This window comes from Bombina bombina, chromosome 3 (assembly GCF_027579735.1).
Source record: "Bombina bombina isolate aBomBom1 chromosome 3, aBomBom1.pri, whole genome shotgun sequence".
Taxonomy (NCBI): Eukaryota; Metazoa; Chordata; class Amphibia; order Anura; family Bombinatoridae; genus Bombina; species Bombina bombina.
Window position 1 is genome coordinate 1,066,080,378 of NC_069501.1, and position 14,688 is coordinate 1,066,095,065.

General features: G+C 37.8%; 1 protein-coding gene across 1 annotated transcript in view; it reads left to right on the top strand.

Annotated features, from left to right (window-relative positions):
• Positions 1-12,000, top strand: part of LOC128652619 (keratin, type II cytoskeletal cochleal-like) — a 64,218-nt gene extending 52,218 nt beyond the window's left edge. Inside the window, exon 8 of the mRNA XM_053705551.1 lies at positions 11,776-12,000. Coding sequence (XP_053561526.1) covers positions 11,776-12,000 — 225 coding nt within the window. The remainder of the gene's footprint in view (positions 1-11,775) is intronic.
• Positions 12,001-14,688: the final 2,688 nt, after the last annotated feature.

Consider the following 14,688-nt stretch of genomic DNA (forward strand, 5'->3'; position numbering starts at 1 on the left):
TACATTACACAAGTCACATTGTCCTCAATAATGTTAAGTAGACAAAGTAAATTGTAAATTACAAGTCCTGAAATCAAATTTCTAGGTAGGTTTCAGCTAATCTTTTTTGCCGTTGAGGCCGAATTATCAAATGTCTGTCGGATCTGATCCAATACTGCGGATCAGGTCCGCAAGACCTCGCTGAATGCGGAGAGCTATACGCTCTCCATATTCAGCATTGCACCAGCAGCTCACAAGAGCTGCTGGTGCAACGCCGGCCCCTGCAGACTCACCGCCAATGGGCCGCCAGCAGGGAGGTGTCAATCAATCCGATCGTACTCGATCGGGTTGAATTGTGGCGATTCCTGTCCGCCTGCTCAGAGCAGGCGGACAGGATTATGGAGCAGCGGTCTTTAGGACGCTACTTCATATCTGCTGTTTCTGGCAAGTCTGAAGACATAATTAAAATAGAGCTAAATTAAACTTACAATTATTAACTAAATCATTCCTATTTAAACCTAAATACTTACCTGTAAAATAAACCCTAAGCTAGCTACAATATAACTAATAGTTATATTGTATCTATCTTAGGTTTTATTTTTATTTGACAGGTAACTTTGTATTTATTTTAACTAGGTAGACTAGTTAGTAAATAGTTATTAACTATTTACTAACTACCTAGTTAAAATAAATACAAAGTTACCTGTAAAATAAAACCTAACCTGCCTTACACTAAAAACTAACATTACAATAAAATAAAATAAATTAAATTATTAAAATACAATTTTCTAAATTACAAAAAAAACACTAAATTACAAAAAATAAAAAAAATAAATTATCAATTAATAACTATTTACTAACAAGTTTACCTAGTTAAAATAAATACAAACTTACCTGTGAAATAAAAATAAAACCTAAGATAGATACAATGTAACTATTAGTAATATTGTAGCTAGCTTAGGTTTTATTTTACAGGTAAGTATTTCGTTTTAAATAGGAATTATTTAGTTAATAATTTTAGGTTTTATTTAGCTCTATTTTAATTATGTTAAAGTTAGAGGGTTATGCATAGGGTTAGGGTTACGTTAGGGTTAGGTTTAGGAGTTATATATTTATTTAGTGTTCGTGATGTTGGAGGCCAGAGGTTTAGGGGTTAATAACTTTAGTGCAGTGGCAGCAGATTAGGGGTTAATAACTGTAATGTAGGTGGTGGCGATGTTAAGGGCGGCAGATTAGGGGTTAATAAGTGTATTTAGGTGGTGGCGATGTTAGGGGCAGCAGATTAGGGGTTAATAACTGTATGTAGGTGGCGGCGATGTTAGGGGCGGCAGATTAGGGGTTAATAACTTATGTAGGTGGCGGCGATATTAAGGACGGCAGATTTGGGGTGTTTAGACTCTGGGTTTATGTTAGGGTGTTAGGTTTAACATAACTTTTTATTTCCCCATAGACATCAATGGGCTGCGTTACAAAGCTTTTTTTTCCGCGATCACAGGTGTTAGGCTTTTTTTTTTGCTGGCTCTCCCCATTGATGTCTATGGGGAAATCATGCACGAGCACGTCAAAGCAGCGCTTGTTTTCGGTGTGGTATGGAGCTCAACGCAACCATTTCACCTGCACAAGCCTGCTTTTTTAAAACTTGTAATAGCAGCGCTATAGGGAGGTGAAATAACGCCACTTTTGTGGCGGTCGTTAAAATCCCTATAGCGCTCAAAACTCGTAATCTAGCTGTTTGTTTATGCTACTCTTGTCAATGCAGAGACCTTACTGCTTTGTTTTGCAGAAAAATGCAAGTAAAAAAATGTTTTTTAGAGCTTTAGGGATTAGGGGGTGACAGAGTTATGCAGATGCAGGTATTGTCTAAATGTAACTTTATTTGTATGCTGAATACATAAATTCTTGTAGTATTATTTGAGAACAATACCTGTTGTGGAGTCTTAATTTAAGCAGAACCAAACAACTAGTTAAACTAATTGTTAAACTAATTGTAATAGAAAATACAATATAGTATATAGAAATAAGCTCCACACATATGGATTGAAATTACACTCTGGGGGGTAGTTATCAAGCCGTCAACGTATTTGTGGCGAGGCTGATTCGCCTTAGTTATCAAAGGCTAGAGACCGGCAAAAGTAGAATTTAGTGACGTAAGCTTCGATCCGCCGGACACAGATCGATTCTTACGTCACTCTAGATGTTCCGCACACAAGTGCGGCACAATCTGACTACTTTTGCTAGTTATCAAAAAACTAGGAATCAATGGGAGTCTGACCATAGCGAAAGTACATGTTCGCTGCTGCCCGACATCCCATTGATTTCTATGGGAGATGTCTGCACCTAACACCCTAACATGTACCCCGAGTCTAAACACCCCTAATCTGCCCCCCCTACACCGCCGCAACTAAATACATTTATCACCCCCTAAACCGCCACTCCCGGACCCCGCCGCAACCTACATTATACATATTAACCCCTAATCTGCCGCCCCCTACACTGCCGCAACAAAATAAAGTTATTCCCCCCTAAACCGCCGCTCCCGGAGCCCACCGCAAGCTACTCTATACATATTAACCCCTAAACCGCCGCTCCCTGACCCCGCCGCAACTATAATATATGTATTAACCCCTAAACCGCCGCTCCCGGATACCGCCACAACCTACATTATACCTAGTAACCCCTATCCTGCCCCCCCTATACCGCCCCCCTCTATAATAAAGTTATTAACCCCTATCCTGCCCCCCCATACCGCCGCCCTCTATAATAAAGTTATTAACCCCTATCCTGCCGATCCCGGACCCCGCCGCATCTAAATAAATAGTTTAACCCCTAAACCGCCGCTCCCGGACCCCGCCGCAACCTATATTAAACTTATTAACCCCTAATCTGCCCCTCCTACACCTATAATACATTTATTAACCCTATCCTGCCCCCCTACACCGCCGCCACTGTAATAAAATTATTAACCCCTAAACCTAAGTCTAACCCTAACCCTAACACCCCCCTAACTTAAATATTAATTAAATAAATCTAAATAATATTTCTATTATTAACTAAAGTATTCCTATTTAAAACTAAATACTTACCTTTAAAATAAACCCTAAGATAGCTACAATATAAATAATAATTATATTGTAGCTATCTTAGGATTTATATTTATTTTACAGGCAAATTTCAATTTATTTTAACTAGGTACAATAGCTTTTAAATAGTTATTAACTATTTAATAGCTTACCTAGCTAAAATAAACTGAAATTTACCTGTAAAATAAATCCTAACCTAAGTTACAATTACACCTAACACTACACTATACTTAAATAAATTATTTCTATTTGATAGCTACAATGTAATTAATAATTACATTGTAGCTATTTTAGGATTTATATTTATTTTACAGGTAACTTTCGGCTAGATTTAGAGTTTTGTCAGTAACGACCCGCGTATCTAACGCTGGCTTTTTTCTGGCCGCACCTTTAAAATAACTCTGGTATTGAGAGTCCACAGAATGGCTGCGTTAGGCTCCAAAAAAGGAGCGTAGAGCATATTTAACGCAACTTCAACTCTCGATACCAGAGTTGCTTACGGAAGCGGCCAGCCTCAAAAACGTGCTCATGCACGATTCCCCCATAGGAAACAATGGGGCTGTTTGAGCTGAAAAAAAAACACCTGCAAAAAAGCCGCGTTCAGCTCCTAACGCAGCCCCATTGTTTCCTATGGGGAAACACTTCCTACGTCTGCACCTAACACTCTAACATGTAGTCCGAGTCTAAACACCCCTAACCTTACACTTATTAACCCCTATTCTGCCGCCCCGCTATCGCTGACCCCTGCATATTATTATTAACCCCTAATCTGCCGCTCCGTAAACCGCCGCTACTTACCTTATCCCTATGTACCCCTAATCTGCTGCCCCTAACACCGCCGACCCCTATATTATATTTATTAACCCCTAATCTGCCCCCCACAACGTCGCCTCCACCTGCCTACACTTATTAACCCCTAATCTGCCGACCGGACCGCACCGCTATTATTATAAAGTTATTAACCCCTAATCCGCCTCACTAACCCTATAATAAATAGTATTAACCCCTAATCTGCCCTCCCTAACATCGCCGACACCTAACTTCAATTATTAACCCCTAATCTGCCGACTGGAGCTCACCGCTATTCTAATAAATGTATTAACCCCTAAAGCTAAGTCTAACCCTAACACTAACACCCCCCTAAATTAAATATAATTTTAATCTAACCAAATTAATTAACTCTTATTAAATAAATTATTCCTATTTAAAGCTAAATACTTACCTGTAAAATAAATCCTAATATAGCTACAATATAAATTATAATTATATTATAGCTATTTTAGGATTAATATTTATTTTACAGGTAACTTTGTATTTATTTTAACCAGGTACAATAGCTATTAAATAGTTAAGAACTATTTAATAGCTAAAATAGTTAAATAATTACTAATTTACCTGTAAAATAAATCCTAACCTAAGTTACAATGAAAACTAACACTACACTATCAATAAATAAATTAAATACAATTCCTACAAATAAATACAATGAAATAAACTAACTAAAGTACAAAAAATAAAAAAGAACTAAGTTACAAAAAATAAAAAAATATTTACAAACATTAGAAATATATTACAACAATTTTAAACTAATTACACCTACTCTAAGCCCCCTAATAAAATAACAAAGCCCCCCAAAATAAAAAAATGCCCTACCCTATTCTAAATTACTAAAGTTCAAAGCTCTTTTACCTTACCAGCCCTGAACAGGGCCCTTTGCAGGGCATGCCCCAAGAAGTTCAGCTCTTTTGCCTGTAAAAAAAAACATACAATACCCCCCCCAACATTACCCACCACCCACATACCCCTAATCTAACCCAAACCCCCCTTAAATAAACCTAACACTAAGCCCCTGAAGATCTCCCTACCTTGAGTCGTCTTCACCCAGCCGAGCCAAATTCTTCATCCAAGCGGAGCAAGAAGAGGTCCTCTATCCGGTAGAAGTCTTCATCCAAGCGGGGCAGAAGAGGTCTTCCATCCGATTGAAGTCTTCATCCAAGAGGCATCTTCTATCGTCATCCATCCGGAGCGGAGCGGCAGCATCCTGAAGACCTCCGACGCGGAACATCCATCCTGGCCGACGACTGAACGACGAATGACGGTTCCTTTAAATGACGTCATCCAAGATGGCGTCCCTCGAATTCCGATTGGCTGATAGGATTCTATCAGCCAATCGGAATTAAGGTAGGAATATTCTGATTGGCTGATGGAATCAGCCAATCAGAATCAAGTTCAATCCGATTGGCTGATCCAATCCAAGATGGCGTCCCTTCAATTCCGATTGGCTGATAGGATTCTATCAGCCAATCGGAATTAAGGTAGGAAAAATCTGATTGGCTGATTAAATCAGAAAAATAGTGGCTAAAAGGAGCGCTGAGATAACCTAAAATAGGAGTCTCTGCTAAGTAAAGTCAAAAAGGGTTCCAATAAATTCTAAGTGAGCCAAACTTAAAGAATATACATATTATTATAACAAAAGAGAAAAGTAAAAATAAAAATAAAAAATGACAATGATATTCTCTTTTACTTTTTACTTTTATTTTTCATTTTTTATTTTTATTTTTATTTTTATTTTTACTTTTCTCTTTTGTTATAATAATTTGTATATTCTTTAAGTTTGGCTCACTTAGAATTTATTGGAACCCTTTTTGACTCTACTTAGCAGAGACTCCTATTTTAGGTTATCTCAGCAATCCTTTTAGCCACTATTTTTGTGTCATTATATAAAATCCGGTCAAGAGATCTTGCATATAGGAGCTATAGTAGTAATACTCCTTGGCGCTGGAGACATATACACTTTTTTGGCTGATTGAATCAGCCAGTTTGTATAGGCTAGAAGGAGCGCTTAGATCTCTTAGAGGGATCTTAGCTGTGTATAGTCTGAGGGTTAATTAGGAAATGGTCTGTGTAGGTTTAAAATGTATACATATTTATTCCATAATAAAAAGTTAGTAAAACCAATCACAACTGCTAAAAACAATAATGATAATTCACAGTACTAAAAATTATTCTAAAAATTATACAGGATTATCCACAGTGCTAAAAATTATTCTCCACAATGCTAAAAATGATTCTTGTGGTACCTTAAGAAATACCTTTGAAATGATATAAATAAAATAAGTTGATATTAACACAAAAATTTGTGCTATATGAGGTAATGCTGGGATTCTTAAAAGTGTATAAAAATATGTGACCTTTAGGTGTACACCTTTTTGGAGTTGCACGCGGCGTGAAGGTGAATAAAAAATAAAATGGGTGATAATTAGTGACACAAAAATACGTGACACAAAAATACAGTTGACATAAAAATATAGTTCAGGTGAAAAAATGTATGAAAAGATATATATAGTTCATGCGAAAAAATAATACCAAGTGAAACAATATCAAGTGAAAAAATATATATCAAGTGAAAAAATAGTCCATGTGAAAGTGAATGTTCTTGTCTTTTATAGTATTAATTATATGGTGTCTTCGTAAAATAATATCCTTGTGATCCGTGTCCTAAGAAAGGTGGTCCAACTATTCTTCAGATGGTACAATTATATTCCAATTTGGGTGTATCCATAAATCTTTAACCTAAGTAAAAAAATAAACATACATAGTGCAATATGCTTTGCTAAGAATGGCTGAATAGGTATATAACTCACCAAATAGGGACCTGAGCCGTGAATATCAGTAGCAGTCTACGCGTTTCGATCCTCCTGGATCTTTCTCAAGACTGATATTGGCTCTAGTGGTCCCCTACCTTAAATAGGGTGTGTATTCTAAATTGTGGTCTGCAAAAAGGGCGCCAAAAAACCGCTTCTGTTGGTTACCTTTGACCCGGAAGTGTCTCCAATGTTTTCGGTATCAGCGGAACCGGATGTGGTATTGTAGCCGGAATCGGCACTATTTGCCTGTGTATGGCGCGAACCCGGAAGTGACGCTTCGCTTATGACGTCACTTCCGCAGTTTCACTTTCGTTCCGGACATATGTTAATCCAATGTATACCTTGTTTGTAGAAACTAATAGAAAAATTATTATATTCACTCTCAAGTCCCTTAATCAAGAGAGTCTATACCTTTACATGATACAGCCATTAATAATTTGCTAAAAATATCGGACATAATTATGTTTAAAATGCATATTTCTAATAGGAGTATTATATGTGGAAGGTAGTGTTAAAGCTCAATGTGGGCTAAAGGTTAGTCTATAATTCTTGGTGAATTGCCATTTCTACCTAACACCTCCCTATATATACTACTATCTATATAAGGTTTATAACTGACAATTAATAGTTTAGAGGGGAGGGAAGATGAAGTCGTGTGGCCTCCGGTAAACGTGGCCCCCCATATACCCTTCTAAGACATAGATTGGGTCTGTTAGTGAGAACATTGACTATACTAGTAATGCAATCTATATCTTAATCCTCAAAGATAATAGTGTAGTGTGATCCAGAGAGGTCTCTATTCGAAAGCATTCTTGGAGAAAAAATGGATAAAAATAGATAAAAATGGATAAAATATATTCAGGGAGGAAAATACGGATAAAATGTAAGAGTATAAAAATACTGAATAAGTTAGGAGTCTATTGGAGAGGATTCTTTGGAAAGGTTTTCTTCTATAGTAAATGTAATATTTCTATTAGACCATTTCCTAATTAACCCTCAGACTATACACAGCTAAGATCCCTCTAAGAGATCTAAGCGCTCCTTCTAGCCTATACAAACTGTTTAACCTGAAATCTGATCGGGAGATTTTGCACATAGGAGCTGGTGTAGTGGCATTCTTGGCGCTGGAGCTATATATTTATTTATGATTGAATCAGCCAATCAGATTGAGCTTGCATTCTATTGGCTGATCGGAACAGCCAGTAGAATGCAAGCTCAATCTGATTGGCTGATTGGATCAGCCAATCGGATTGAACTTCAATCTGATTGGCTGATTCAATCAGCCAATCAGATTTTTCCTACCTTAATTCCGATTGGCTGATAGAATCCTATCAGCCAATCGGAATTGAAGGGACGCCATCTTGGATGACGTCCCTTAAAGGTGCCTTCATTCGTTGGTAGTCCGTCGGGAAAGAAGGATGTTCCGCGTCGGCGGGATGAAGATGGATCCTGAAGAAAGAAGATTGAAGACCCCGCTTGGAAGATGACATCGCCCGGATGGAAGACTTCTCCAGCGCCGCTTGGAAGATGGCATCGCCCGGATGGAAGACTTCTTCAGCGCCGCCTGGAGGATCACTTCATTGGATGGAAGACTTCTTCAGCGCCCCTTGGAGGATCACTTCTGCCGCTCCGGATCTCCTCTTCGGTTCCATCGGTGGCTCGGCTGAGTTAAGACGACTCAAGGTAGGATGATCTTCAGGGGGGTAGTGTTAGATTTTTTTAAGGGGGGTTTGGGTTAGATTAGGGGTATGTGGGTGGTGGGTTTTAATGTTGGGGGAGGTTGTATTTTTCTTTTACAGGCAAAAGAGCAGTTTTCTTTGGGGCATGCCCCACAAAAGGCCCTTTTAAGGGCTGGTAAGGTAAACAAGCTTTGAACTTTTTTAATGTAGAATAGGGTAGGGAATTTTTTTATTTTGTGGGCTTTGTTATTTTATTAGGGGGCTTAGATTAGGTGTAATTAGCTTAAAATTGTTGTAATATTTTTTAAATGTAACTTATTTTTTTTATTTTTTGTAACTTAGCTTTTTTTATTTTTTGTACTTTAGTTAGTTTATGTAATTGTATTTAATTGCAGTTATTTGTATTTAATTTATTTAATTAATGTAATGATAGTGTAGTGTTAGGTTTAATTGTAACTTAGGTTAGGATTTATTTTACAGGTAATTTTGTATTTCTTTTAGCTAGGTAGTTATTAAATAGTTCATAACTATTTAATAACTATTCTAACTAGCTAAAATAAATACAAAGTTACCTGTAAAATAAATATAAATCCTAAAATAGGTTAGTTTTTATTTTACAGGTAAATTTCTCTTTATTTTAGCTAGGTAGCTATTAAATAGTTAATAACTATTTAATAGCTATTGTACCTAGTTAAAATAAATTGAAAGTTACCTGTAAAATAAAAATAAATCCTAAGATAGCTACAATATAATTATTATTTATATTGTAGCTATATTAGGGTTTATTTTAAAGGTAAGTATTTAGTTTTAAATAGGATTAATTTAGTTAATAATAGAAATATTATTTAGATTTATTGAATTAATATTTAAGTTGGGGGGGTGTTAGGGTTAGTGTTAGACTTAGGTTTAGGGGTTAATAATTTTATTACAGTGGGGGCGGTGTAGGGGGGGCAGGATAGGGGTTAATAAATGTTTTATAGGTGGCGACGGTGTAGGGGGGGCAGATTAGGGGTTAATAAGTTTAATATAGGTTGCGGCAGAGTCCGGGAGTGGCGCTTTAGGGGTTAAACTATTTATTTAGTTGCAGCGAGGTGCGAGATCAGCAGGATAGGGATTAATAACTTTATTATAGAGGGCAACGGTATAGGGGGGGCTGGATAGGGGTTACTAGGTATAATGTAGGTTGCGGCGGTGTCCAGGAGCGGCGGTTTAGGGGTTAATACATTTATAAGAGTTGCCGCGAGGTCTAGGAGCGGCGGTTTAGGGGTTACTAACTTTATTGAGTTGCAGGAGGCTTTGGGGGCGCCGGTATAGGGGGTAGAACAGTGTAGTTAGTGTGGGTGCTTAGTGACAGGCTAGCAATAAAGCTGTAAAAAAGCGAAGAGCAGCGAGATCGGATGAGTGACAACTCTCACAGACCGCTGCTCATCGCCCCGTACTTGGTGCGCGGCTTTTTGACAGATTTATTGATAACTTAGGCGAATTTTTTCAGGTCCGCGGCGGCGAAGGTAGGCAAGCTTAGGCGGGCGTATTGGGCTGGCGAAGGCAGGAAAGTTGACACGTTGATAACTAGGCCTCTCTTTGTCTAATATAGTAGAATACATAGAAAAATATCAGTTAAAAAGTTCCATCACATTCATTCATTCTATCTTTTATTGCATCGGCTAGGAACAAACATGCATACAATAGTTAGAGCAAGGTGAATTAAAAACACTTAAACTTGGTAATTTGTAAATATCAAAGTGCTGATATAAATATCTGCTATATTGTCTAACAGCCAACAATCCCAATGTTTAACGAAAATAGACTAAGCCCTTACAATCCGTGGGCTATATTACATTTAACAGTAGGACTAAGACTGAAGCCTGAGAGATTAGTAGTATAATTTTTTATATATCAACAGATCATTATATAAACCTAGGTAAGCGGTTAAAAATGAACAACAAGGAGAGACAAAGCTATTCCTGTCGGACCCCTGACGCGCGTTTCACAAAGAACGCTTCCTCAGAGGGACCCCAGTGACAGCCTCAGCATAAGCATTTATTGTGTGTGTCTGCACTTGTGTGCCTCTGAGCACTGTTTAAACGATATATAACTTTTAAAAAAAAACTTTTGTGGGCCATACTTACTCTCTGCCTGCTTAGCAAGCTAAGTTGTAGGCACTAACTTGCACCTTGCCTGATGATTATACATATTAACCAGAAATCAATGTAGCAGACTTGAAAACTCCCTAGAGTTCTAACTTTTATTTTTCTCTTTTGGAATAATTATTATTTTGTCTAACAATAAATTAGGGATTAACCAAACTATTGAGTATTTCTAAGGGACTTTGGTAAAATATTTTTGGCTCCATTACCATATGGGTTAACTTCAAGGGATAGTAAAATCCAAATTAACTTTCATGATTCAGACAGAGCATACCATTTTAAGCAAATTTAAAATGTACTTATATTATCAATTTTGCTTCATTCTCGTGATATCCTTTATTAAAAGAGCAGCAATGCTCTACTGGAAACTGGCTGAACACATCAGTAAGCTGATGAGAGGAGGCATATATGTGCTGCCACCAATCAGCAGCTAGCCCACAGCTCCTGAGCCTACCTAGGTATTCTTTTCAACAAATGATACCAAGAGAACAAAGCTTATCAGATAATAGAAGTTTAACTGGAAAGTTGTTTAAAATTACATGCTCTATATGTTTTCATATCCTTTTAAGACTTCATAAATTCTCTAAGTGCTTTTCGTAAATATTTCTGGCTCCATACCATAGGGATTAACTTAAAGTGAAGGTAAAGTTTGAGATTATTCAAGACAACCTAGCATTTCTCCATATGACCCTAATCTAGTCGCTAAGTTTTTTTTTCCATTGCTTCAATATTTTCCATTAAAAATTATATTTAAAAATCCCTCCCGCTTAGCTCACGACTCCACCCATGCCCTACTTCCATCTTCTTATCTTTGTGACGTCTCTGTGTTTCTCTAATGTGCGCTCACGCTGCAGTCTCTAACTGCGCATGTGCTAATAGCAATGCTGCAGACCACTGCGCATGCGCTAATCGGTGATCATGATTTCCAAATGCGCACGGGAGCGTGCGTGGTTTCCCATCTAAAGAAAATTTTAATTATGCATGTGCTTACGACTAAAGGGGCGGATGACGTGAAGTGACGGCCACCTAACGGCCAACATTTCAATTGGATTAGACAAAAACGTGAACTACCGGTGACAATTTATGTTTATTTAACAGACTTAATGCTAATCCGTATGGACATTATGGTAACTTTACCATCAATTTAATATTTCAAATATTTCTAAGTGACTTTGATAAAAATATTTCTGGCTTCTACTACCATAAGGATTAACTTAATGCTTCATATTTTTCATTTTTGGAGCGTGCTACACTAGAAGCTACCATAATACAGATTGAAGAAAAAGGTGAGTTGTCTGTCGTTGATGCCAAAAAAAAGCTGACTGACCTGGAGGCTGCTCGGCAGAAAGCTAAGCAGGACATGGCTGCCCATCTGCGTGAGTACAAGGAGCTGATAAATGTTAAGCTGGCACTGGATATTGAGATCGCAACTTACAGGAAACTGCTGGACGTAGAAGAATGTAGGTAAGTGATAGGCAGAACTAACCAACAAACCTTGTAACTATTATTGTAGCTAATGATAGCTCTAAAACGTATAATGTTACTAACAAAGGAGACAAAGTTAAACATCAATAGGGTGGTACCGGTACTAGAAAGGATCACAATATTGTAATAATAGTATAAGTTATATCCTTGTTCTTCCTATCTTTCCCTTCTCTGCGCTGTCTATACTTCCCCTAGGAGCACAGTCTGTTACATTTTCATCTCCTTCTAGTCTGAGTTTTGAGGTTACTGCTGTTCCTGGTTACAAGATTTGAAGTATAGGATTAAGCAAGGGTTTTGGAACTATGGGTTGAGAGTGAAATAAGAAAATGATCTAACACATTTGAGCATGTTCTTCTTCTTACTAAAAGTAAAACTCAAGAATATTTCAATAAAAGTTGTGTTCCCATTGCTGGTGTTTATCATTTTCAAAGGCCAAGATAAAGTGGCTGCTAAAAAAAAGATGATGCTTTGCTGCTGTTCAAAGAGATGTAGAAATGTAAGCCATGTTAGGTTAATTGAGGGTCACTTTTGTCTCCCAATGAATTTATTTGGGCCCTCTAAATTCACAGCTTTTGAGGCTATGGGGCGGAATTATCAAGGGCCGAATGGCCCCTGATCCCCATGATTCTGCGTGAGCCTTCAGGCTCGCCGGAAACAGCAGTTAAGTAGCAGTGGTCTTAAGACTGATTGAAACCCCCTGCTAGCGGCCGATTGGCTGCGAATCTGCAGGGGGCTGCATTGCACAAGCAGTTTAATCAGCATTCAGCGATGTCTGTCGGACATGATCCGCTTAGCGGATCATGTCGGACAGACCGTTAATAAATTGGCCCCTATGTGTAGCAGGCATGAGCGAGCCAGCAACTGCAAATTTAAGAAGCATAAACTGCTTCTTTCAGAGGTGGTGAGATCAATCACCCCAACCTTGTTCAGGGTGACTGACATGCTCTGCTGTTGTGCAATTAGTTGAATTTAATAGCAGGAACATCCAGTAGCAAAACACTGAAAAAAGTAAGCAAAGCAATTCTCAGTTAATTTGGAACATAATAATGTCTCAATTACAATGGCTCCACTATAGCCTCTCAAATTTCTATGTATCTACAATGTTTAAACCCTTTAAGTAGAAAAATACATTAGCTAAACCTACGAATCTGGCATATATGTAAATTAGTTAAATCTTTTTTAAATATATCTACATGTCTAGTGCAGCTGAGTCAACCACAGGTGAAGGTTGGATGTGCAAAAAAAGTATTTCATAGCATCAGAATAGAGTTTCTTGCAACCTACTCGGACAATAATTACATTTTGGAATGCGATGGTATGTAAACCTGCTGCAAAATAGAAATGGTAAGTACTTTACATCAAACAAATTTAATAACACTTTTCAGGTCCATTTTACTGCTTTCAATGTAAAATAAAAATAGTAGCATAGAAACATTATTTTTCAATATTTGTATATATTTTTTGTTTATCATACACTAATGAAGGATAGGCGTTTACTATTGGTTTACCAATTGGAAAAGTATATCCTGTATGATTTTTAATGATCTCATTTTAAATGTTTCCATCACTTTTAGGTATGGAGAAGGAAAAGGCTCAAGTAAAATCGGTACGTTGAACAATGAATTGTATAGCAAATATCAAAGAATATAAGAAAATATATAAATCATAATTATTAAAGGGACAGTCAAGTCCAAAAAAAACTTTCATGTTTTAAATAGGGCATGCAATTTGTTTTCTTGGTATTCTTAGTTGAAAGCTAAACCTAGGGGGTTCATATGCTAATTTCTTAGACCTTTAAGACTGCCTCTAATCTGAATACATTTTGACCACTAGAGGGCATTAGTTCACATGTTTCATATAGATAACATTGAGCTCATGCAAGTAAAGTGACCTAGGACTGAGCACTGATTGCAGGGATAGGCATGGACCAAGGCCATGGCGGACATTTTCCAAAGTGCAGACATTAGTGAAGGACACCAAGATACATTTCAAATTAAAAACATCAAAAAGCACTCTCTTTAATGAGAGGGTAGTGGATACATGGTGGAATAGCCATCCAGCAGAAGTGGTAGAGACAGTGAAGTAGTATAAACATGCATGGGATAGGTATAAGGTTATGCTAGATATAAGATAAGGCAGATTAGATAGGCCGAATGGTTCCTATCTGCCGACATATTCTATAAGTCAGGAGAGCGACACTTTGCTGTCAAATGGGCTGCACGTTGGATGCCACTGGTCTAGTTCCACAAGTACAAATTAGTCATCTAATCAAAGTTTAAAACAACATTTATATAAAGACTGCTTGTGGTATTACCTTTTAATGAGAGTCTGCATCTCCTGACCAAACCAACCTACCTTGATGTTAATTGCATGATCATCATAGTTGGTTACTTACTTGGTTTAAGTAAGGTTTGTCAGAGTAGGCAGCGGTCTTCTACACACAGACACCAGCACCATGCTGCCGCACAGATCAAGGAATTGGGATAGATCATGACTCACGGTTAGTTGACTGCAGGCAGCTTGCTGCCTCCCCGACTTTCCCGCTACTAACCGTGGCGCCGCTTGGGTCAAGGAGGTGTGAGGACCAGCATTCATCTCTCCTACTCCTCCCTCCCCTCCCCAAAATGAGTGGCGGACACAGCAAGAGCAAGTCATGGACACCAGTGTCCGT